At 47.5% G+C, this 26,717-nt stretch overlaps 1 protein-coding gene across 2 annotated transcripts in view; it reads right to left on the bottom strand.

The window, feature by feature from the left end:
- Nucleotides 1-26,717, bottom strand: part of COL5A1 (collagen type V alpha 1 chain) — a 152,153-nt gene that overhangs the window by 101,195 nt on the left and 24,241 nt on the right. For both annotated transcript variants that reach the window (XM_040531072.1, XM_040531073.1), the window contains exons 2-4: nucleotides 15,318-15,485; nucleotides 9,522-9,735; nucleotides 8,746-8,908 (exon numbers count right to left, since the gene is read on the bottom strand). In XM_040531072.1, the coding sequence (XP_040387006.1) occupies nucleotides 8,746-8,908; nucleotides 9,522-9,735; nucleotides 15,318-15,485 (545 nt within the window). The remainder of the gene's footprint in view (nucleotides 1-8,745; nucleotides 8,909-9,521; nucleotides 9,736-15,317; nucleotides 15,486-26,717) is intronic.

Below are 26,717 nucleotides of genomic sequence, written 5' to 3'. Positions count from 1 at the left end.
ATCTACACCGGGCTTACTCCTTCCTTACTGCATTGAGATGCTACGTATGTAGAAATCTGACTTAGGGAAGTGAAAGATGTAAAGCAGTGTCCTGCAAAGGCGGGACGATGGCAGTCAAGTCCTAAATTCTACAGAAACCTCAGTCTGAGCACTGCCAGGTCACCCAGGACACAAGCCCGCTGCCTGCCTGACCTGCGCACCAGAGCTCAGCACCCATCGCCCTGCTCCTCAGTGCAGGGGCTCTCCCCCGAGCTTGGCTCAGACAAGCCTGTGCTTCCTACAACAATTTGCTGCAACCATGCAAATCGGGCTTTTTGTATGTGGAAGGGAACGTGTTCCCATCCAACAGGCTTCTGCTCCAGGAATTCGCTTTTATGCAAATAAAACTAATTGGTGTGACCTCCCACACACAGAACGAGGTTTCCAAATTAGCAGGAAAGGGGAAACATGCCCTGATTTGGGCTGGTGGCACACCACTACTCTTGCTGCTCTTGGTAATCACTTTTACATATTGCGCAGCAGCGCTGCCAGTAAAGCTCAGCTGGAAACTTCTCCCCAATAGCACAACTATTTGGCTTTTCCCTCATGCTCAAGCTGCAGAAAGTAATCTCTCCCAAACTCCCCAGCGCATCTGTTTGCTCTTCTCCAGCATCTCACACACACCGGGTCCCTTCACAGCGCCTCCTCTGCTCCCCAAGCCCCATCCCCCTGCCTGCTCCCAGGGGACGTCCATGTCCACAACGCCACTGTACGCCTTGCCATGTCATCACCGGAGGGGAGCAGGTTTCCAGCATTACCTCACCCTGTCTGGGCTCCGCAATCGGCCCTCTACACCTCAGAGTTTCCATGGAAGAAACCAAGCCCCCTTCTCCTCCCTCCCGCTATCCAGCAGGGGAAGAGAGCTACAGCCGAAGCCATGGGCTGGAGAAGTAATGACAGCGCACCAAGCTGCATCCATCACGTGTAACGGGCCTGCCTCTCGTGCTGCCTGCCAGTATTTGAGCACAAAACGCTGCCAAGTGAGCGCCAGGAACAGCCAGACAACTCTGCTCCCCAAACCCCACAATCCCTGCAGTGGACAAACTATTCTGAAGGATGAGCTTCGCCTTCGAGAGGCCTCCCGGCTTCCCATGTCAGCTGTTTGAACTGGTCACTGCTGCTCCCTGCAGGAGGCTCTTCAGGCCAGGGAGACTTGGGCAACAGCCTGCTTGTCCTCTCCAGGCCAAACCAGGCTGCTGTGCCACGGCCCGGGAGAGCAGCAGTGATGGGGAGCCCTCGTGGCACTGCTCAGCACCCTTCCCACTGACCATTCTCCCCTGCTCCCACCTGACATCCTTGCTGATACCCTCCAAAATAGCAAAGCCTCAAAAACAATTAGCCTGCAGGAGTCACTAGTAAGGAAAACAGACTCAAAGCTTCCTGATAATAATAATAAAAAAAGTAATTATAATAAAATTGTTTGTGCCATGTTGCTGCTACTGCAGCCACTGTCCAGGCACGGGCAAGGAAGCCAAGCAGTCCCCCAGCCCAGGGACCCGTATCCTTCACCGACTACTTACAGAGAGCATTACCTCTAGATTTTAATGACTACTAATTACTCCGTATCTTCACCATTCACCATGCTTTTCCAGAGAAATAACGAAGAGGGAGCCCTCAAGAAATTGCTCCAGAGTGGATAGCTTTCCCCATCTACAGACACCGACCATCCTGTTTCTGCATTTGGGTACATGCCTGCAAACTGCAGCTACCTTGTTGTTGACAAGTTCAACCAGCACAAATGTTAATCAACCAGGAAGAAAAAGGTGTTACCTTGAAGCTAGCATTAACAGCACCCATCCCAATTATAAACTCATGCTAACAGGGCTCTGATAGTTTGTCTGCAGAACTGGGGCTTGGCTCCAGGCAAACTGCAAGAAACAAAGCCATACAGTTTCCTGGGCCTGGTGTGTAGCTTGGCCATATTAAAAGATAAATGATGCACTGCATAACTTCAGCATCAATAAAAGCACTTTTATGGTCTGTTTGAACAATGAAACACGTCGCCCCTTGCACTGGATGCAACCACCGGCCAGAAGGCATTCGACAGCAACAAGCTCCAGTGACTACCTACACAAGCCAAGCAGTTTCTTTTACAGTTTATGAAATAGAATTTATCACTAACAATAAACAAAAAAGATGAAAAACATTAAATATTTGTATTTTGTAATTATGACTAATAAAGCTACATCATTACAGGCAACCCTGACCCAGTCACAAAGCTTGACTGCAGTCCAGATGTCTGAGCTGCCAATTACCCAGCAAGTCTAAGTGAAAAACAAGAAGTTTGAGCTAAGTGCATGCAAACAATTAATCCAATGTTTCCACCCACATCTTTACTCTTCTTACAGGAACCTGACAGACAGGGATTGTATGAAACGGTGTCAACTTTTGGATTGAGATGAAGCTACCTGAAGCACAGACGAACTCTTACAAGCTGTTTTGCAATTCTACTTCTGGACAGGGCTCTGCCCCTCCCTCCAGGCAGGCACACATTTGCAGACACACTGATAAAACCAGATGACTCCCTGGGCACCTGTGTAAGACGATCCCATGTGCAAGCCCTTGCCAACTGGAGCCAAGTATCACGTTTGGGTTTTGATTAGACTGACTGCATTGCTTGGCCTCTGGCACTAAAATCTCACCATTAATTGCAAAGCCATCCAGAGGCATAACCTTCAGCAATTGCAGACATTTTCTAGGCAGCATTGCTGTTCTGGAAGAACCTAGCTCTGTGATTTAATCCATATGTCTCAAGTGCACCATCTCACTAAAGAGGATCCCTTTGAAAAAACAAAAGCAGAAGAAAATGACGAGAAAACCAGCAACTAAATGGAGAATTATTGGGAGACTGGGGAAAGCTATAGACATCTTCAATAAAGAACCCAAATGCTGGCTCAGGACATTTTATTTTCCATCATCTCACACCATACTATATGCTGGTGGTGTAAAACATCGACTCTTTGCACTCCCTGAAAGGCTCTACAGCAAAAGAGGTGAAATCAGATTTGGCAGGGCTAGGAAAGCAGGCAGCCAGGACTGTAAATTAGCTTCTTTCAGCAGTCTGCCGAGGCAGGGGAAAATACACAGGAACATGTGTCTGCGGTGCATCTCAACGGAGAAATTCAGGTTAGTATAAAGCCCTAATTAATTTTCAAAGTGTTTTTTGAAGGTTGACAAACTTAAGCACAAGCTCTGGCCAGTTCCTTCCTGCCCAGGTCTTGCAGAGGATGGGTCCAACACGATGCTCATGAGAAGCCCTGCTGAGCTCCACATAGCCACTAAGATATATTTGGTTTGAGGAGACTGGGGACCTTCTTGCTTCTCCTGTAAACAAGTAAATGTTTCCATATGCCCCAACGCCTTGCCACTGCTGTTTACATTTGCACAAGAGGACCTAGACATGAATCAGGCTCAGAGATGAGGCTCCCACAGTAGGTTTTTCCCCACAAGATAAAGCCTGCAAGTTTTGCAGTACCACCAATCCGGCTTTCCCAAAAGCCCATTGCATTAGTAGTACGGTTATCCTCCTGCAAGAGCTGATTGAGGCTATTTGACATGCTAACAGCAAATCTGCCTGCAAAAGTAGAGCCCTAAATCTGTCCTCAAACACCAAAAACTACAGTAAGATGCACTTTCATTGATAGGAAGCCCATTTTCAGTTGTATACCTTTTGCTAGAGCAAAATTTATTGATCCTGTCTTGTAACCTTGGAGCTGTCTGGAAAAAAAATAATGTACAGAAATGTAAAAGCTATGAACTTCTTCCAGAGCTGGAAATGCTAAAGCCAAGAGCATGGGGAGGGAGAAAGCCATGACAATAGCGAAATGAAATCTGAGACTATCAACCCTGGTGATAATTGTTTTTAAGTGTAAACAAGGCAGAAGATGAAAAGGGAGCTGGCATTGCAGCCCAAGAGCAACAGCACCTGAACAGCACCAATGTCCCAGCTAAGAGCACTGGAGCGTCAATTCTGCTTTCTCTTGTTGCACCTTGAAACATTCCCCGGCCCTAAGAGCACCTCTGGCACCTCGCCCAGGCTTTCTGGCTCACCCCAGCACAAATCGCTTTCCCTCTATTTCCGATATCTTGATTTTGCTAGCGGTCTTCAGAAACCACAAAGGAAAAGAGAGAATAAGGAGCGCCATCCTTCTCGCATCACCCGGCCCCGTGCAGCACACCACGTCTCATCCCAGGGCAACATTTGGCTCACGCCACTAGCAAACCCTCCTGTCAGCTCTCGGTTTCACTGCCTTAGCAGGAGGGCACACACGGGTGTCCGAGACCCTCTCGCTTTGCACGATGAGAAGAAACCATTTGGATTTTACAGGACCAGCCAGACCAATGAGACACAGGGTGCTCAGACCAAATGAGCTCCTCCTGTTTCCAGAGAAGCCAGGCGTAAAAGACAATCCCAAAAAGCAATGTACACACTGAACTTTTCCACTCATGGGAAAAACAATTTAATTTCGTCTACATCAACACCAGACACAACCCGAACATTACTTTTAGAGGGTCAAAATGCCACTTAGCTGGTGGAACCACCCTATAAATTTTTTCAACAGCTGAATCAAGAATAATCAACATGAAGTTTCTTCAGTTGTTACAAGGGTATCCTCGTCAATTGTACTTTATTAAAAAAAATATCTGCAGCACAGTTTTAAACAATGCCAATTCCAGCTCTGCCAGCTAGGCGCTGTACTGTTTTGTTTTTTTTTCCTAGGCACTGCAGCCTCACTCAGATCTCTTCCTGAAGATCTGGAAGAGACAAATCTGGAGCTTCCAGCAGAAATATGGACAATAGCACACATCTGGGACTTCGGCAAGGTCTGGACAAATTTCATTTTGTTCATCACCTGTGAAGCGCTGCTCTACAGAGGAAGGCTGAGCAGTAAAACAGGGCTGGGCCTCATGTTATTGCAGAAACCAAGCTTCTGGGGATTATTCTGGGGGATTACTGAGATGCTCCAGAACAGCATCGCAGAGGGGTTAAGTTCACCTCACCCAGCACAGACAGGACATGTACCCGCCCCAGACGTTATGCAGCACTTTCCATTCATAAAGACCCTCCAGCTGCGGGTTATGGGATTTCTTTCTTCACTGCTATAACACAACCATTTCTGGGATAAACGCAACACCAGCGACCTTCCTGAGCCAGGACCTGAACTGTGTTTCAACCCACATCTGCAAAACCAGAATGATTTCTGCAGGCAAGAGCTGTCTGAGCTGCTTTTTCCCCGGGACCACCACCACCACGGCTGGCTGGAAGAGCCAGCCCCCAGGGAGATGCTGTCCCACACAGCCCTCGGAAGGGTTAAGCAAGCTGCACACCGCTTTTACTAAACAAAGCCTCACCAGGCTCTGCCTTGAGGTGGGCATCATTCAAGCCAGGTTGCTCTACCCCCTAGGAAGGAGCAAGGCTCAGCAACACCCCTGGCACTGCCTGAACCCTGCAACGAGTTGTACATAGAGCAGGCACAAGCGCCTCCCATGGGAGCCCACAAAGCATCCCAAAAAGCTGCAGCCATGGTTGATGACCTCTTCACAGAAGAGCAGGGGCCCTGAAGGAGAGCGCCACCACCCAGCACATCTCAGCGACACTTTCCAAAGAAAGTTCCCCCTGGCTTTAGTGCTCAGCCTTCTGGGCAAGTCCCTTTCCCAACCTTCATTCTCCTTTTATTTCTGTGCAACAGAAACAGACTGCTAGAAATTGCTTCCCAATGTATAAATGTTGCAAAAGAAACAGTCAATCCCTCGAAAAACAAGACTTTCACATGCCTTCTGACTTCCTCCCAGTGGTGCTGTAGCCACAGGAACGCTGCTTACAAGAGCCTGCAAGCAGAGAGAAAAGTGTTTGTCTTGCACCACGGGCTGGTCTTTTCTCTCGTGCTCTGCAAAAGGCCCTTTGCTGCCTCACAACGGCATCCTCTCAGCCACAGCTTGAAGCCAGCCGCCGCCGCCCGAGCCCAGCGCGAGAGCCCGTCCTGACATTTGTGAACTTGTGTTCTGAACAAGAGCTCAGCACAAAACTCAACTTGTACAACCTAGGCTCTCGGCTTGGCCCCTCTTCAAACCTACCCGGCGTTCCCAGAGCCGCACAGAGATCCACACAGCCTCCCAGCTAATTGAATTTTAATGAGAGGAAGTCGTTTTTCCACTGGAAGAATGTCGCGCTAGAGAAATATTTTGAAACTCCTCGAACTTTTCCTGCTGGGCTTTTTCTGCAGCGGGGAAGTCGCCATCCATGCGCCCGAGCTACGAATGCAGCAGAGCTGCTTCCCTGCAACCCCAGCTAGATCTGGAGTTTAAATAATTACAACTTCCAAAACAAGAACCGTTTGGGGTTTTATTTAGTTCCAATCCTGATCAGAGTCCAGGCAAGGAGGATAGGAATTCACCATACTTAGGGCTCTTGCCGATCCGAGCTGAGACACAGCCTAAGCCCTCCCGGCCGCTGCCTCCTATCCCACCCACAGCTAACGGGGCTGGAGGAGCTCCCAGCAGCAGGGACAGGTACGCAACACCCAGGCAGCTCCACGGCCACAGAAAACTTCAAAACTTCATCATCATCACGTTAACTAGCTGAGGTTCGCAGGGCACAGCTCCTAGACTGACTGCAGCAGTGGGAGAGCTGAGCATGCCCTGGAAAGCCCAATGCCGACACCTTCCCTGTTGTCCCGAGCCACAATTTGCTCTCCTGAACCGCAATTTGCTCTACACAGTTTCTGCTTAGGCTTTTTCTGCTTAGGCTTGCAGATTGCAGAGAAGAAAGGAGGGGCTAAAGGAAATTAAGTTGCCAAGATATGAAGGAAATTAGGTTATAGTCCACTGCCTTCATGAAACCTATTAATTACATTCGGTTTAAAGCTGCTGGTATCTTGATTAGTGTGCATGAGAGTGTATGTTGAAAACCCTCTGTTTGATGAGGAGGACAAAAGAGAAGATAAATACCAGAACAGAAGAGGTTGTTTTTTAAAAAAAATGTACTGATACAGTATATTTTTACAACACACAGGAGAAAGACGTAGGAAAAAAAAACTTGTTAATTGTTGAGTTCTGGTAGAACAACCACAGCGAGTTTCTCAGGAAGTGCCTGCAATGATCTCGTAGCTGTGTTTTGTACCCAGAGCTGACGACAAGGCAACAGCCTCCAGTGCAGGGGAACAAATGCTCTATTTTATGCCACCTCCCAGGATCTAAGAGGTTTCACAAGTCCCCTGAGCTTATACTGCTAGATAAATTATTTCCAACAAGGCCAGGAGACTTTGTTCTCTATAAAGCAGAAGATTGTGCTCACCAAATTGCAGCAAAACGAAGTAGCCTAAATTAGTTTTCTTACCCAGTTTGGATGCAACAATTTCTTCAAGCAGATCTACTAGATCCCTAGGTCCAACGGCTCCCCAGAAAAGCTCGCCACTTTACATAACAGCTCCGTTTAAAATACAGCAACCAGTGCAATTGCTCAGTTTTCTGCAGAATAACCAATACTTGCGAGAGACACTCCAGTGCCCATTAAACCCAGCTTTTACTTTCCATTTTAATTGTTAGACTTCCCAGGGAATGTCTATTAACTTAATGCAATTTCAAAATCCAGTTCGAACTAACTGGGAGTTTGGCAGCAGTGCTTAGTCCATGCATTCTTGCTGTGTTTACAGCGCGCCAGCTCCCAGATGTTGGTAACATTAAACAGACTGGAACTTTCCTTCCCAGTGACAGCGAAGTGCAGACAAAGGCTGGCTTCGCTACAGCCCTAATTATCCACCACTGATAGATGCTCCCCATCCCTTTACTGGGTTAGGAGGCCCATGAGATACAGCACTTCCTCCGTGCAAACGCAATAAATAAGGAGATAGAGAAGTCAATAGGTCTTCGTTTACACTCCATTGCACGGGCACTGATTTCGGGGAAGCAATTCTAGCTTGCAAGCAAGATCAGGGACAAGATTATTGCACACAAAAGCCTCGGAAGCACAGCAGACCACAGAAGTTGAAATTGCTAGTGAAATGCACATATTAAGCTAGCTGTTGAGCTACAGGAAAAGATCATCTACCATATGTACTTGGTCTATAAATAAGTCTATCTCTTTGCTTAAATCACAAGAGCTCATGGGAACATTCCACCCATCACGATTTTGGTTTGCTTTTTAAAAAGCAGTTACTGTGTGGGAGGTGATAGGGCTGCCAAAGAATCTGTCAAGGAGACTCCTCATATCATGGTGCAAGAAACCAGGAATCAATGACCAGCACACGGGAAAAGAGCGAGTTCCAACAACCCCGGAGAGTACCACGAGTTGTAAGGGAGATGCCTTCGTCTGTTTACTGCCCTTCAAATATGATTTAAATCATAACACAGGGATGAATGAAATCCTGTTACTTCCCAAAGTTGGAGCCCTTCCAATGCTAACCGAGCTGAGAGCACAAGAGGTACAGACCTACAAGGTTGGTGCAGGGGCTGGTCTAAAACCCCAGCAAGGGCATGAAACCAGAGGACCAGGGGAATTAACTCCAACAGCAATCTGGCCCACTACATAGTGCAGAAAGCATTTGACTAGTCAGAATAAAATCTTTAAAGTTTAAGTTACATGTTGCAGAGCTCTTCTATGCAAAAATCCAAGACAAGTCTCAAAAAATGAGCTGCAAGTCCCCCAGCCAGAGCCCTGCTCATCAGCTCTGTGGAATGTCTCCAGAGCTGCTCGCTGTCATGACTTACCTCAAAGACTTCCTCATCTAATATCCTCGTTCCAAATACGATGATGCCATTGACGTCAATGATGGGATGGTCACTTCGGTCCAAGAACTTGGTTATTTTCTTTTTACAGTCCAATATCAAGGTGACATTTTTCTTCTGCACACTGATGGCTACTCTGTGCCACCTACAAAAACAATTCACAGATGTTAAACAGAGCCTCCGACTTCTGAGAACAAGCCAACAATTGTAGTAACAATGAATCCTTCATAAAATGTTCCTGCAAGCCTTCATGACAGCTATTGCCTGCAAACTGATGCTGATGAAAATCAGCCTTGGGCAGACCCTAGACTTATTTGAAATAGAAGTGACAGTGTTGGCAGATGTCGTCTGACTCTCACCCTCCAAAACAGGCAGGAGAACCTCTTCTTGCTTCACCTAGAGGCAGGGGAACCACCCTAATAACTCGCTATCTAACTTCCCTCTTCCACCCTCCTTCAGTCCTGCAAGGGACTCAACGTGTTTTTTTCTTGACCAAGTGATTCCTTAGGGCCCTTTGTAACAATCAGTGCTCCTATCCCTATAAACACCAGACAGTTTGCACTGACTAGTATGAAATTCACCCTTTTTATACAGTGTTTATTTGCCAAAGGGTACAGTTCAGGAAGGGGACTTTTAGCAACAGTCAAAGGTGTCTACGTACATTATATATGACTCCTATTTTACATAATGTTCAACGCATGCTGGTATTGATATAAACAATGTACTGTTTTTCCCTTTGTGCACAAAATTTCACTTACTTGCCATCTGCTAGGTTAATGCCTCTAAAGAGAGGATAGTCTTCTGGGCCTGGCTTTCCTGTATGGTCTTCATACAGGAATACAGGAGATCTACCCATCTCCACACCAATTTGCTGGATCCCTTGCTCATTGTAAATTGAGATCAAGAAGGACTGACCTCCTTTCTTCGCTTTTACAGTGGTTAGAATGGAGAAGTCCTCTGGGAATGGGGAAGCTGGAGTGGAAAAGCAAAGAGGTTAGTCAGGTTTCCCTGAAAACAAATCCCTACAGAAACAGTGCTGTCTAATGACCTATGGGGAGAACACCGATTACTGTATACCCCTCCAGATGCGTGCATCCTAAAGATGTATGTTGGGAAGCATTTAGTTGCCAGCTGAAGATCCATCTTTTCCTCTAAAGCCTACTGAGATACAAGGCTGGGACATGCTGCAACCCAAAGTAGATTGCACGAGCAAAGCCAGAGCAGGGCAGCACATCTCAAGGGCTACCTACTCCAATGGCATATTGAACATCCAGACACAGACCTGGGCATCACCGGGAATCTTCCCATTAATGATCAGAAAGCCTTTTTCCAGCCCTTATTGCAGTCTAAAGAGCTAAAAGCCACCCCACATTTGAACTTCCAAGCAAAGCACAGTGAGGGATCTTCTGATCTGGGATGGGAACATGATGCTGGGAAAGCAGAGGTTCTAAAAGAGCTGTTGGTTTAAATCTATTTGCACCAAACCCTTCCTTTGTGTGTCCTGGAGCATTTAGGAGACAAGGCAAAAACTTTCTCTATTTCATTTATCACACAATCTCCAAATTAACTTAATATGTCTGAAGGACAGAGGAAATGAAGCATTCCATGCCAGTTAGGCAAATAAAACCCTTCAATATTGTGTGTAAGGGAACAGGGGAGTTGCATCAGGTTTCATCTATTCTAGACAAGAACAGAGCATTCTGTGGCTTTGGCTTACGGGGTTGGTGCAGGAAAAAATATCTGCGAGCAGAAATAAGTCTGGCAAACAGTAGGAGATGCTATTTTGTCTGCATATTAAGCAGCTAACAAGTTTTCTAGTTTTTTCTCCACTCAGGAAAGCGGACCGATCTCTATTTTTGCAAGACTTGCAGAGTTTCATGCTGGCATGAAGATCACCAAGTCATGCTCTGTTCAGGATACAGCTCCTTGGTTTTGATATTTTTTTCTGCCATTCATACAGAAGCATTAAAAAACAAAGCCTGGACGCACATCCCAAACAGGTCTTTAATAACACCAGGAGCATTACTAAAGGATCTTCCTTGATCAAACTATTACCGGAGATAGGACCTATTGGAAATGAGGGTACCTACAAGGGCATAACCTGCTCACATGCTACATTTCAGCAGCATGAGACTTGCGGGGTATTTCTCCTCCAAGGTCCAGGCTTTCAAAACAAGGATTGCATTGTACTGCTGGGTATCTGCTTGGGAAATCTTACACCAAGGCACAGCAGAGCGAGGTGGGGTGGCCCCGCCACTGGCAGCGTGGTGTGCATGCTGTTACCGTCTACACATGTGGCAGCTGGCAGCATGCAGGAAACGAAGCAGCACATTTTTTAAACTGCAGATTTGCAGCCGTATATATCACCAAAAAATGTCAAGCTCAATGCCCAAAAGCTTCAAATAGGTTTCCTCTGCCCCATACGCTTTTCTTAGATGCCATCTCAGCGCTGCCTAGGGGATTTTGCCATGGGTACAGGACCCAGGGTGAGAGTTCCTCTAACCACAGCAAAGCTAGGAAGTGTAAAAATGACCTTCTTCTGCCTGGGAGTTGTTCAAACTTTAACAACTGGTGCTTTAAATGCATTAGGCTTTCCAGCACAGGATGACAGCGCAGGGCAGTGGAGGAGGCAGGAGAAAGCCCGCTGAGCAGCAGGCTCTGCTAACAAGCACTGCTGCAGACAGCTTGCAAACAGCACCCAAATGGGGCACCTGTGGATGCCTACGGAGACATTGCGTTTACACCCAGTTAACATCCCTCACCCTCGTTAAAAAGCATTTGGAAAGAAGCATAAAGCATAGTCTGAATGGAGGACTCTGTCAATAATTAAGTACTGTGATTATAGACTGATTTCCCCCCTAGGACAAAGGGCCAGATATTTGGCAAAGAAAGGCATCTGATTTTCGTGCCTCCCATAGGATGAGCTGAGCTTTATCTCCCTCCTGCTGTATACAAATCCTCCTGTAGCACTGAATCAAGACCATACGCCTTCCTGGTTCCAATTACAGGCTACAGTCTTGGGTCTTTTATGTAAAATAGTTCATGTCCAAAATTTCATTATGAATCCACAATACAGTACCTTTCAACTTGAACAAGCTGCCAGCTCATTAAAAAGCTGCTTTTAATTTTTTTCATTATTATTAAGATGTCTCCATGGTGACGTGAGTTTCTCAACCCAAATAACCATAACGGATGAATTATAGCTGACATTACTGTTACTGCTCTGCTGTCCTGGCAAAATAACAATGCCTTCACTGTCACAGAAGTGACCCAGGCTATTGAACAACGTATGAAAACAAATCCACATACACAATGACATATACATGACAATAAATATATGAAGCACATGGAAACTGACCCAAATCCCCTTAAAGACAAGGGAGTCACTCCCAACAATGGGTTTGGGATTAAGCCTTTGTTTTCAATCCATTTTAAGCAAGCTTGTTCTGAGATGCTGTACATTCATCTCTTTACTTAACAGCACCGCACCAATGCTGAATTTGGCTCAGTGCTTCTTTACCCCATGGCCAAGTCCTTCAAAATTCACTACGCTGCCTTGCAGGAGGGTGCGTAAAGGGAAGGACAGGAAAGTTCTCGCTGTGTAATAAAAGTGAGCAACAATGAGCTGATCCAGTTCCCCGATACAAACACAACGCAGATCTGCTGTGCAAGATGGTGTCATTTCCATAGCCACTTCCCAAAGGAAAACAGCTCTTCAGTGTCGCCAAGTTCTGGCCTTTTTCTGCATCTGAGAAAGCTTCCGATTTTGGAATGGCTCCTTTTCCTCAGAGATAACCGTCCAAGCTATAATAGAGATTTCTAAGCCCTTAAATACATACAGAATATATAAGCAGACACCCACAAGCAGTGCAGAGAATACAGAATTTGCTAAACGAATGCACATGACATTTTGCTGGCTGCCACTGAAATTTTGCCTTTCTTGCCTCTGCTGGAAGAGCACAGTTTTGCTGGGAAGCAGAACTTAGAGCAAGGACAAAGAGCATCTCAGCATTTTTTCCTCACTCTTGTGGGTTTGAAAAACAGACAGGCTTTATAAATATATATCTTGCTTTGTTGGCTGCAGCTGCAGAAGCTGAAAGTAAAGCCAATAAAATTACCATCTTAGAAAAACAACTTCTAATTAGTACAAAATATTATGTACAGTGTACATTTGCCTAGGGTGCTTGATAGCAGAGAGGGCAAGTTACCCTACAGCCCACCCGCCTGTTAATGGGGGATGACTAAAACCACGTTTCCCCGGTACACTGCCCTACAGTTACTTTGTCCTCCTTACCTCCTCTCTCATCATTTGGTGGTGTGAGCTGCAGTCACATCTAGTTAGAGATGTGCTGAGAAAACCTCTGTGGATCTGATGGAAAACACCAGTGCTTCTTCCCTCTGCTCTTCCCTTCCTACCTCCTGTCAGGCAGCAGGGCAGACTGTTTTGGGAAACTCAGGAGGGACAGAGCTACTTCAATGGCTCCACCGTTGTCTAGGTGAACTGATTGAGAAGTTGCTTGATGACACCACAGAAACACCACCCAGATCTTCTCGCCCATGAGAGACTATAGGTGCAAACCAAGAACTCGAAGAGGATGTATGAGTATTAAGGTGGGTCAAAAGCAAGAGCATCTCCTACAGCAGGGTTCTTTGACCCCAGTTCGGTTCTGCATGCTCCTGGGTCAACCCGTCTGAGGTGGCAGCATACACTCTTGGCTCTATTAGCCAAAAGACTCCACGCTTGCCCTTTTTTTTATTTTGGGGTCACCATTGTTGCTGGTTTCCACACCACAAAGGCCATCAGACAAGATTTCATGGTGACTACAACCACTGAAAAGCTCTTAAACCAGCTCTGGTTGTATACTCCAAACTGGAAGAGTTTCCTCAAGCAGTTCTGAGCTTGAACACATCATGCCAAGCCTGGGAGTGCTTCCAGACACACAGAGTGCACAACAGCGGGCACACACGTGCTGGTTACGTTGAGCTGATCTTGCCTTGGGACGAGATCATCGACACAGGGGCTGCTGCAGGGCCCTTGCAGCCCATCCCTGGGATGACTGCTGCTCCCCATCCATATCCATGGGATGTTCCTTGGGGACAAAGGCACAACCTGGCCAAGGGGTGCCATCAGGCACATGGTAACAGCTGTAGTCAGAAGGGCCTGCTAAGGTTTAAGCAGACACTAAAACAGGGCTTGAGGCAAAACCTAGCAGCTCCTCCACTGGTGCTGGCACTGCCGTGGGCTGCCAGCCCACAGCCCAGGCACACCACACCTAGCTCCATGCCACCCTCCTCGTGTCAGGCTCTCAGATCTTATGCAAAACACGCTGGAAGGGTGAACAGTGCACTCCTGCTCACCACAGAATATAATTCACCTGCTTACTGTCAAAACAAGCCAATAATGAAGTCTGAAAATAACCTCAGTGATAATGCATGCAGTGATGGAAATAACACGACTAGAGGATGCAAACACGTTTGCAGTCCGGCCTCAGAGTCCTCATTTAGGCCACCGACAGACTGGCTCTGATAGATGCAGCACGTTAATTAAAAAACATTAGTAGTGGCATGCCACATTACCTCTGATTTAGCTAATGGATCTTGTACCATTAATTCTCTTAAACACCAAAGGAGCGTATGCATGTGTCTGTCTGCTCTGCTTCAGTCATCTGCTGCTTCACAAATGAGGTACATCTTTGTGCCTTGTTGCTAAACCTTCAAAGGCACCTTTCCCATTGAACCTGGGAAGCCCTCCAACACCTGCTCTCAGCATCTCTACCCTTACTTGTATAACAGGTACAGCAGCACTCCAGGAAGGAGGGCTTCCATGGTGGCGGCCACGTGTTCAATACTGAAGCTCTCATGCAGTGAATAATTTGATCCGTGTCTGGTGATATGTCCAGTTTTAAAACCACATTTTACATTAATGACCCTTGGCTTGAAAAATTAAGTCTCCAGTGCACCCCAAGAGACCAGCAGAACAGTCCTTAGCCCATACGGCCTCCAATGGCTTTGCAAACTCCTGCATCTCTGTGGCTTGCTCTAATGAACCTCCAATTTCCTTCAAACAGCTTTTCTCGGGACATCTGTTCTTGTGGGACAGTCTATTACTTTTATATGGTGATTATTTGTGTTATGAGACACCACAGCCGCAGAATAAGACCCTACTGTGCTTGGCACTCTGCAAACAGAGCAAAACACAGTCTGCATTCCTTCATGTCTTCCAAGTCTCTCCCCAGCTGGATGCCACTGTGTGATAATGAGATAGTAGAAACTTTCTAATATAGGAAGAAACGGATGTAGGCAGTGGCCACATCTCCCTCAGTGAAACCTGCCCCCATATTCAAATGGGACAACAAAAGAACTTACTCTGGTGTTATCTGATAGTTGAAAGCTTACATTCCCCCAAAATAGCAGAATCACTCCCTGACAAGGGAGCACACATGCACACAAAAAAAATCAAGGAATTGTGCATCTTCAGGCCCTGTATGTGCCTGGAGAAACTGAGAAAAGGATCAGATATTTCCATGTGACAAAAAAAAAAGCTGCATACTCACCAGGATACAGCTGCTTTGTCGGTGCACTAAGCTGAGCATCTTTTGTTACTCTATAAGCAACATCTGCTTCTTTTGAAGATCTTCTGCTTGTGCAAAACCCTGTTGTTTTTGTTATACCATCAGGTAAATTATGAAAATCTAGGACCTTCAAGAGGTCTGCAGGTTCAGCTGCAAAAAAAAGAAAGAAAACAAGAATTAACAGGCAACAGGACTGGCACTTCAAATCCATATCATTAGCCTACATCACAGATCATTCCACCTCTTAAATAACAGATGACACAAGTTTTCAATACATCTGCAAATACAATATCAGCTTCAAAGCTAGGGTGCTGTATTGTTGGTCAAAGACTACTTCAACGCAGAGGAATAGTTGATCAGTTGTCTGCACTAGGGGAGAAGGGAGAATACACTGTCTTATTAGCTGGAGTAGTTACATATTTTATGGATGTCTTCACCCAATCTCCATCACACAAGCACATCCACAAAGATTAAGCATCAGAGGAAATTCATGATCTCAGGGAAAGGCTTTAAATCAGAAAGTTGCCAGAAAGTTGCTGATGCAAACGTTGTCCACCGATTTAAGAATAGAAGAGAAAAAAATGTGAAGCAAATTCCCCAGCAAGTATCCTTAAGGATTACACACTTGTACCACGCAAAACAAGTGCAATGTGATTCCCACCAGCTGGAGTAACAGGTACACCCGAAGTGTGGCTGGGGGTTATAACAGCGGAGAGCCACAGCAGTGTGATGCTTCAGTGCTCAAGATGCTCCTGCTGCCTGCAGGCTCACTGACACCCTCGGAGGGATTTGTGCACAGCATCTAACCTGCCCAGGGCAAAGCCAGCAGGTTTTGGGCAGGAACAGAGCACAACTCCACCACAGGCAGCCGAGTGCCTCCCCTACCTACATCTGCACCCAAACCCAGATGAGTCCTACCAAGTAATTCCCCCCTTTCGGCAGGTATTCCCCCGTGACACGGTTTCCACTACCAGCAATGCACACGAGTGTGCAGCTGCACTTGCCAACAAGCCACACAAGCTTTACAGGGAAACGCACAGTTACTCCCCAGCTTGCAAGAAAGCTTGTCCTGGTTTGTGGCCTCACGCAGTGTCACCTCTGCCAGGAATTTGCCAGGGCACAGCACAGCCACTGCAGCCTGCCTTGACCACATCCCATCAGGCTCCCATCCTTACCGAGGTGTGCAGCAGCAAAAAAAAACCTCCAGTTAAAAGCTAACGGAGCTGCTCACACCCCGCGCTCCCTGCGCCAGCAGAGCCTGGGCTGTCACCTCCAGGCAGTTCGGTCTCTCCAACAGCAATTAAATAGTGCAAGTGAGCCATCTCATTAGTTTCCTAATCTGGTCTTGCTCATGTCAGAAGAGAAGGCATCACCAGAAGTGGAGTAACCAGATCCGACTTTAAACACTTAAAAATAAATAGTTTTGACCTGATACTCGCAGCAAAGCGCTGTCAGAAAGATGAACCAGCCAACTCAAACCCCTGGCAGTGCCCAAAGCCAACGCCTGCACAACAGCTTCATTTAGCCTCGCCTGGACAATATATCACAGCTGTGTTCTTTTGCCACACGATCCATTATTTTCCCTGAAGAGTGATATTACTCAGATCCTCAAGGACAGGCACACATCAGGTGCTCTGATGTTTGCAATAGCCCAGACAACCCCTGGGCTGGCTGCCCCAGGACATCTCACCACACCGATGGCCAAGGGTGCAAAGCTCATTACCAGCTGCTAATAGAGGGTTTGCAAGAGGGTCTTCCAAAAGCCTGTGCCAGACGCCACTGGCTTCATCCATGGGGATGAGCTACAATATATATGTTAGCACTGAACACAAAAAGGCCAGCACTGGAAAGAAATACGAACAGATCCTTCACAAAAAAAAAGTTTTGGTTACCAAGAAGATCTGCCTAATATTTGCATGGAAAACTCACATACATTGTTAGGCAGCTTTAAAAAGTTTCCACAATCCTGAGAAATTGGGTCCTCAATGAGAGATTGCAAACATATGGCAAATCCAAGTCAACACAGCAGATAATAAACCAGCTGAGAGAGTCGGGGCCAAGAAGCATACAGCTGTAATGTTTCCTCATTTCTCATTCTTGTTAGAGTATGGATGACATTTGTCTAAGCTGTCTTTGCAGCTTGGATCTTCCCACTGCCTTTAACCATGCTTTATTTCATGCACAAATTCCTATGTACTCACAGCCCAAGCTGCCTATAAGCAATGAAAATGATTATACTGTAAGTCCAGCTCTGCTTCCAGCTCCCTCCCTCTGCTCTGGGAGATTCAACTCAGCCAGCTCCAGGCTGCCTCCAAAATTTATTTACAGAGAAGAGGGGAAAAAGGCAGCGAGGCAGGGGGAGGGGATACGAATTCCAGACTCCTGACATCAGCCGCGCTCCCCAGGCACAGGCTGCAGGGGATTTGGAGCCTCGCTCGCAGCGCTGTACACAGCATCGGGGCCGAGCTGGCTGCAGGAACAGAAACTGCTGCAGAAGAATCCACTGCCCAAAATCCCATCTCCCAAAATCCCATCTGCTGGGGTGACCAGAATTGGGCAAACACTTCCAGTAAAGCAGTCCCGGTACGCTAGAGCCAATTGGAGGCATCTTGGAGAAGCGTACAGTGCTGGATGGGGTAAGTGCTGCCTGCTGCAGCTGTGCAGTGTATGGAGGGGAAGTGCAGCACGAAGACAAAAAAAAGCAGATTTTGCCAGCTCTATGCATTAACCGAATTACACCGCTTCCAAGTCAGAAGGCAGCTGCCTGCCAAAAATACCCGCAGCAGTTGCAGCGAGGCAGCATGCATTCGGAGCTGGAGCTCCTCCAGCAGCCACCAGCAGGTTGCGGACTCTGCTCTCCAGCCCCTGCTCGCAGCCCTCCCAACCGCCCTCACCCAGCGCCACAGCACCCAGCACCCTGTGCAGGATGGTTCAAGCATCTGCCTGCCAGCCACTGCTGCTCTCCGGCTCCAAACGCAACGCACAATTCATCTTCGTTTTGAAGATCCTCTACGCCTCTAACTGTGATGGATCAGCTCAACGCAAGAAATTAAAGTAAAACAACAGCGTGGGCACCACACAAAGTAGGAAACAGACTGCGGACCGTGCAGGTAAACAGCAGGAGAGGAAAGCCTCTGTTGGAGATGTGCACGAGCATCACCTCTGCTCGGTCCTGGGGAGGCGAGGAGCCAGCTCAGACCCTTCGCTGCACGCTCCAGCGCTAAGAGCTCCGGTCCAAGTAGGATTTAAGCAGCATGAAAGCCTCCAGCTCTTTCTAGAAAGATGCAGTTCACACAGGAGCAGCTCCTATTCATTCCCAGCTAACCAGTTTACTTCCCCTTGATTTTTCAGCCAAATTTACACCCAGCAATCTCCTGTTAGGAGCTGCGACGGAAGCCGCAGAAGGACAGAGACCAGCCTGACCGAGGCCAGGCCCTGCAGGATATTTCTTACAAGCTTGTACCGGGCTTGGCCTGTATCCAGGAGCTGAATTAGTTGTTGCTATATGAAAGCTCTTTTTTTTTTTTTGCTATTTTATGAATAACATTACTATGCAACATTACACACTGGGTCATTCTTTTGCTTGAGATGCACAGGGCTGCCCGAGGAGACCAGCAGCTCCGTCCCTGCTGCACCTCAGGCTGGCAATAAACCCAGTAGGCAAAGAGGCAAACCGTAAATAGCCAAGATCAAACCAAAATCTGGGCTATCTTGGGCACAGAGGCTGCCCCAAAAGCCTGCCTCAGTAGTGGGAAGCCCTTGAATGAGACAGAGCACCACCCCCCACTTTTAACAGAGACAAGATGAATTACACATTGAGCCCACAGTGGCAAAAGCAGGAATTAAATCCTTAATTCCTCAGTATCTAACAAGGGCTTTAACCACAAAACCAACCTGTGTTAATTGGGTTCCTAATTTTTTAATCACCTGTTAAAACCTGGGCTAGAGGCTGCTGGTTTTAGCTTTATCTCCACCCTCCGGGCTGCAGTGGCCAACTGCCTTTCCCCTCTCACACATCGGCAAGAAGGAAAACCAAGCAGCAGTCATGAAATAAACCCACTGGCTTGAGGCTGCACACAGGCTCCAAGCCCTGCCCTGCCACACTCAAATGCAGCCAAACAACCCGGTCAGGCCCAGCTGTGTGACATGGAAGCAGGGCAGAAACCCTGAATCAATTCAAGGAAGCCGAAGCATCCCTGACATCTGAAGGTGCACGCTGCAGTGCACTGAGCACTCGTGGCTGTGGGCAAGCCACGCTCCCAACGCAACTGGGCTGTTCATTCTCACCTCTCCCTGTTATTTAAATTAAATTACAAGAGGGGAGAACAGGTCTTAAGCCCTACTGATCCTCCAGGACACAAGCAACAACAAACAAGGAATTTTTTTAATGGCATTACGCTTGCTAGCCATAGAGCAGAAAGGTGGAGACCCAGACTTTTAGACACTTCACCGAAGGTCAGTTGAAGACTTTCCACGCACCACATGATGGTTACGCAAAGGTTAAACAGTTCGACATAGCAAGTTTAACAAAAATCTTAGTAAGAATAAGATAGCAATCAGGTTCAGTCCTCATGGTTATACTGCCTGCTCTATCCCAGAATAAAGGGGCTACCTACTCTTGCTGGAAGTTTCCTATGTGTACCTCTGCAGACACCTTTGCTGGAAATTTTGGGGAGAACAGCCTTTCCCACAGACTTCTTGCTTGCACGGCACAACACCCAAGCTCAGCCGGAGCCCATTGGGCCTATGGAAAGGAAAGGGAAGGAAATTCCCTGAAGACAGGATCTCCAAAGGGATTCGGCCCAAACGGAACGAGCGGTCAGATCCGATTGCACCAGGTTGACTGAACTGCAGCGAGCTCTTCTGAAATTGGGCTGCTTTTTCCACCAGGCTTGATACCAAACCCAAACCCTCCTAAAATTATGCTTTCCGGCCAAGGCACTTTGCTTCACTCTCACCTGCAGAAGCTAAACTTCTCAGAATCTCTTCACTCCTACAAGAGCTAAGAGGTGCCAGCCCAGAGAAGGGCACACCGCACTGGTTCCCTGCTCCTCTCCTTTCATCACCCACTTGGTAGTTCTCCAGCTTTATGTTCCTGAAAGCACAATGGATCACCAGGAAAATAAGACATTATATCCCCCCTCCAAAGAAAACAACCCATGGAAATGGTGCTGCTGAAGCTCAGCGCAGTATCAACTTGCAGCTTCCAGAAACCATTCTGAAAATCTGAGCAGATGCAGCCTTTGCCAGAAGTCATTAATCTAAGCCATATTTATGCCTGTAATAATAATAATAATGCCTGAAGCAATGCTCCTGAATGGGCCCCAAACCATTTTACCAAGTGTCAGGATACATAAGTAGTTTATACATTACCTGGGGGTATCTGCAATTCCGGTGTCTGAAGGATTACCGAATATTTTACAAATAACAAGCCTCGAAACAATTCTCCCCCATCATTTTTCAAGGCATTTAAGTAAATCCTTATCCCCAAGGAAATCTCCAGTATTTAAAACTGCCACTGAGCTGAAGACTGAAGCTATTGCAGCCTGGCAGTACTGGTGACAGGCATTATCCATGGCCTCCCTGCTTCACAGGGGGGCAACTCAGCTGCAGCCTCTCCTGCCCTGCCACACTGAGCAGCACCAACAGGCATTGGGCAGAAGGAAAAACAGGTGGTTGAAAAGAGCATGGAATGGATTCCAGTAAATTATAAAGTCTGTGGTTTTTTTTCCAACTATATAAAGGAGGATAAGTCCTTTTTATTTAAAGTGGCCTTTTAATTATATATAGGAAATTTTATAAATCTTGTAAGTTGCCTTCTAGTTTTTCCAGTGTGATGTTCAAGCTTTTCCAGCTACCATTCAGGAAGATTTGTTAAAATGAAGCTATAACACGACTCCAGCAGCAGAGACCTTCAGACAGAAAACAAGAGAACTCCACCAGGTATCAAAAGATCCCTCCAAAAAAATCCCTCAGGCAAATCCCAACAAGTTGCAGTGCTGCAACGCTGCATCTCAACTGCGAGTTTATAGCACAAGAATGAGATTTCATGTCACTGCAATCCATGCTGTACCTGCAGCACTCTGTATATTCCTTGTGAACTAGCTCCTAAATCAACCACTTCCATTCACGGATCTCCGTGCATCTTCTAGTGAAGCTGCAGGGGATCCTATAGAAAAATTTGGTATTGCTGAAAAAACACTTACTTTTCCAAAAGTCCTCGATGAAGTTGCTTTAGCAGCAGTTTAGCACTGCACAGTGCAGTATGCACGCAGAAAGCAGCCACACACCCAGCTGAGCCCAAAGCTAGGTTTAAGAAAGACTTCCCCTTTCACTTAATACTATTACCATCTTGAGGTACATATGGAGCTTATTCAGTGATATCTGTCTTGCACATCTTCAGCATCCTCACTATGTTCCTAGAGTTTAGGAGCCAAGAAAATGTCCTTTCTCCAACTCTTCACCTTGTAATACCCTTCAAAGTGAAGGTATCCCCACCTGTATCCCGAAACATGCTTTTATTGTGCACAGGCAATATATTTTTGCATTCATGTAAAAACTGCAATATTTGAGTGTCTGGACAAGAGGTCACCACCCTGTAACAGTGGAGAACCTTTCTTCTATATCTGGTTTCGTAACAGTTGAAGGGTATCCAAAGACTTTCAGGACTTCATGACACAGCACTTAGTCATACTACAGTTTACGTGAAATTATTGCCAAAGATCTGAGATCACAAGGTGAAGAATGAATAAGCATTTCTGCTCCCAGCTCACTCCAGATGCCCTCTGCAACTTTAGCATTTAATATACAACCCAGTCTGGGCATTTGTACCCAAGTGTCATCACCAAAGAACCAGGCTTCCTAGGAAGGAAAGCCTTCCTATATGAACAAGCTATCTCAGCCCTGAGCAAGTAGTGACAGTAAACAAGGTGAATAAGGATTATTTCAGAAGTAGCGTCTCCTTGAAGATTACCTTGAATCCTAAAGAAAAGGAGGGACAATTTTAATAGAAAAATGGAAGAGGTGCACTGCAGTTACCCTGCTCGCAAATGCCCAGGATTAACCACCTAGCTTAGGTTGCCTCCTTTATCTTGCGCAAATTCAGAGATGTATTCAGAGATGTAAGAGTTGCCCCTGGGTTCCCATTACCAACACCAAGAGCAGAATGCAGCCCCAAGCATGGACAGATCCAGCTCCTGGACCCAGACAAGTTGCTGGCTCACCCGCACAGCCTTGGCTGAGCCATTAGTGCCAGGTGACCTGATGGACACAGGGCGAATATTCAGCTCCCTGGCTTTAGTGAAGCCAGAGAACCTACTCCTTCATATTCCCATCTCATTTTTGTCATCTTTAAGCCGGAAAATCACCAGTATCTGTGTTTTGAGACCAGGAGACATTTTATAAAGATTTACAGGTACTCAGTTGACAAGTATGACATTATTACCGGATTTCCCCCAGTTAATAGAGTCAATATCTCCTGCACAAGCAGCATCAAGCAGAGCACCAGTGTCTCACTTATCTGCTCAAACAGGGAAGGAGGGCTCTGCAGGGCTGCCTGAACGCACAGTAAAAATGCCCTCCTGGGAAGAGGATGGAGGAGAGATTACTACTTATTCTTAAAGGAAAAAGCGATTTCCAACAGAAGCCCAAGAAGTCCCTGAGCTGTGGGAGGTCGGAGCTGCTGGCACAGCATTGCTGGAGCGACCAGGGACAGGAAGAACCCGCTGTGACCCAGCAGCAGTGTGCTTTAATCCTGACCTGGGAAACCCAGCCAAGGTCCAGGTCCCTCCGAGGGAGCTGAACCTCAGCACCAGAGCTCCCAGCAGAGCAGCACGCTGGGCACCTTGCTGCCCAGCATGGAAGCCAGCTGGGGAAAAACACAAACAGACCCTTTGTCTTCCATCTTCACCAGCTTTGGCTTTTTTTCCCCCCCAATGCTTTTCCAAAATTGTTTCTTAGCACTAAAAGACTCAGTTATTTCCTAGCCCAAGCCAAGGGGCTGCCCTTGGCACAAGGAGCAGCAACACCACAGCCAGACCTGCTCAGGGGGACGGGTGCCTGTTTCACCACATTTAGGGTTTCTCTTGTTCCCAAGCCCCTGCCCAGAGGTTTAAATATCCATGATTATAGCAGGAATGATTCAAGCACCAACAGGTAAATGCTCCTGTACTGAAATCTGTACCAGTCAGCTAAATGCAGATGAGAACGAAGCTGCTTCACTTAGCAACATCCGCTTCGTGCCTACAGAATTTCAACAATTTTTGCTCCTTCTCTATAAGCTTTTCACCACTGTTGGACTTGGGCTCCAGCCCTCAGATAATTAACTATCCAAACAAGATGACAGAGGCTAAGACAACAAAAAAATAACCTTAAGCTCCAGTTGCTGTTGTTCAAGCACCCTTTGGATTGAATTAGTAGCCCCTTGAATTCTTCAGCATGCCAGCAGCCCAATAAAACAAAATGACATTTGGACAAAGGAAAGGCATTTTAAGAAGGATAATCAGGGAGTCTGAACTGCAGGATTGAAGCTCTGGAAGTTTGTTCCCTAGGAAGGGGCATGCTACAGCAAAAAATGCTGACTACGTCCAAGGTCAGATCCTCATCTGGTGCACATCAGCTCAGATCCAATAGCTGCAACAAATCTGTCAATTCACATTGCTCTAGATAGCTGAATATTTCACCAATGACTCATGTCATCCCCTTATGGGGTTTTTAAAGGCCCAAGTAGTCCCAACTGTGAACAAAGGAAACCATTATATAGAACCAGATTCAAAAGATCATATGCATAGTCCCAAAAGGGATAGAAAGAAACCCAGAACCGATATCAGAGCAGCTCTGCAAGACTACATTAAAACCCGAGGATCAAATAATCTTTGTTCCTTTCAGCATAAATCATTTTTTTTAAAAAAATCAATCATTTGGGTTTCTAACAAAGCAGTGATGTTAGCAGCCAGCAACAGAGAGCCGGCCTTCCCTCCGCAGAATGTAATTAAACCACGCAAATAATCTCTGCTGCAAATGCCACGCAGAGAACTTCAGGACAATTCACAGCAAACAGGCGAGCATTTAAGACTTCAGGGAAACTCCCAGCCCCATTCAAGATGAAGAGCAAATATCCCATTCATTTTGAAGAACGGAGGATTTCAGATTCTGCTCTAGAGGAAGAAAAAACACAGCTTTGCAGGGCTGGCTCCATGAGCACAGGGATTTGAAGCACGAAGGGTGCTAAAAGGGTCTGGGATGACAGCAAGCCATCTCCTGACAGGGGAAGCTCCAGCCAGGGCAATTCCTGGGAGCCCAGCACCATCAGCAGTAGCGCAGCCCAGTGACACCCAGCACATGGAGACTGGGGACAGCCGCTGCTGCATGCCAAGAGCACATCAAAGAAAGATCCTACAGGAGGGATTTCTGCCCCCTCCGAGGAGCTGCTGATCCCCATTCCCACAAATACTGGGAAAAGAGGAGCCAAGGGAAATGGCAGCGGTGGCCTCCCCAGAAGGGCAGCCCCGTGGGGCAACAAGCCAGCGCATGCAATCCTAATCCCAGCTCCCACCCATCCCTGCAGAAATCCCTGGGATTTTGTTTTAATTTTATTTTTTAATGCATCTGTCCCCAAAGAGGGGGCCGCTGAAGCGAACCGCTCCAAAAAAAAAAAAAAGGCACAAACCCTTTTAAGGCAGAGCACAAGGATGAGCCCAGCCGCCCCCGCCCACATCAGGGCCCAGCACCACTGTTCTGTGTCCAAGCCGTTTTACAGGCCTGTCCTGACAGCAGGGTCAAGGGAACGAGGTAAATCACCAGCCTCGCCATCCCGGCCTCTGCTCGCACACCTGGGCCGCGGATGCCACGCATTCCACCCTGCCCACAGCCCCGACCAGGCCCAACCCCGCTCCCCACAGCCAGGGGAAGCTCTCGCCTTCCCCACCGCTTCCCTGAAGTGTTTCTGGGTCACGGTGACATCTTGGGAAGCTTTCCAGCAGAATTTGTTACTGGCAAGAGCCTTGCCCTTCACACGCAGGAAGGGCGAGCGGACTCGAGCTCTCAGTTATTAGAGCTGCATTATTAGAGCCACAAGCACGCACTCAGCAGATCTGCAGAGGGAAACTGTGACGGGGCATGACTTCATCTTCTGAATGATTTACGGGGAGGCCCAAGAGCTCAGTTTCAGGAGCAGTTTCTCAATGCCAACCATGAATGGATTCAAGTTCGGTGCAGATGAACCCGCACCCTTCTCTTCACCCCCCCCCCCTCCCCTGAAAGTCCCTGGTTCGTTCCTTTATTCAAAAAAGGAAACACTTAAATCCCCACAAGGCTCTGGACTGCCACAGTCCTGAAGGTGCACGTGCAGACAGAGAGAAGTCACTTCCAAGGGTCTGCCACCTGCCTGAGCACAGCCTCGTCACAGCCTTTTGGAAAGCAGCTCCACAGGTACAGCACTGAGCTTTTCTGGGTTGAGGGTAGGGGGAAATCCTGACGGAGTTGTCCCCAGCTGCCCAGTGCCTCATGCTTTTCCGCAGGAAGCAAGGAAGAACCAGCCAGCGTCTCTGCAGGCACCCAACTGCAGGAGCACACAGCCCAGCTCCACGGCAGGAGGGCCGCGGGGGGCATCTCTCCCGCACCAAGCTGTCCCCCTGAGCACGAGCTGAGTGCCAGCACAGGACCACACGTGCAGAACAGGATGCTTCAGGGTCTGGGGACATCAGCATCCCCTGGGGACCCGAGTCACACTCCGCCCATAACCATTCTGCACAGCCCAGAGCAACCCAACCAGGCTGCAGGCCTCACCCGAGGCAAAAAGAGGGTTTTAAGCCAAAAACTTTCCTGCTTTTCTCAGTGACCATTTTCTGGCTGGGGCTTAGGGGACACGCACTGCCTTTCCCAGCTTCCCTGCACTGCCCCGGGGCTCAGCCAGCTGCAGGGAGGGCTCCGAGCAGCTCTCTGGAGCAAAGCCCCTGGGCAGGTGCATTTCGAGGGGGAAAGGCAAGTTCACCACTCTGTCTCCGCTCCAAGGGGTGCAATGTGTTTCCAGACACACTGGCACTCGGACAATATTTGCATTTTCAAAGTACTTTGTAAAGATCAACTAATTAATGCTCTTTACAGCCTGCAATTAGGGCCTGATCCAACAGTGCATTCAAGTCAGCCTGTTTGCAACCAGTTTCAGTGCAGTGCACAGTAGTCACTCCTGCACTGAACACAAGTTGATGTGCTCACCTCCCAGAATGGGGAAGGAGGAGCACACAAAGCTGCTGTAACACCATCAGAGCAAGTGTGGGATCCTGCATCAGCTGCTGCAGCACACTGCCAGGGCTGCCCAGCCCTTCCAAGGTGCTGGAGCACATCACAGAGCACCTTGCTTCCTCTTTTTGCCATCCAAAGCTA

The sequence above is a fragment of the Cygnus olor genome, chromosome 19 (genome assembly GCF_009769625.2).
Source record: "Cygnus olor isolate bCygOlo1 chromosome 19, bCygOlo1.pri.v2, whole genome shotgun sequence".
Lineage (NCBI taxonomy): Eukaryota > Metazoa > Chordata > Aves > Anseriformes > Anatidae > Cygnus > Cygnus olor.
The sequence above is the reverse complement of the archived record's forward strand: the minus strand, read 5'-3'. Positions and strand labels throughout refer to the sequence as shown.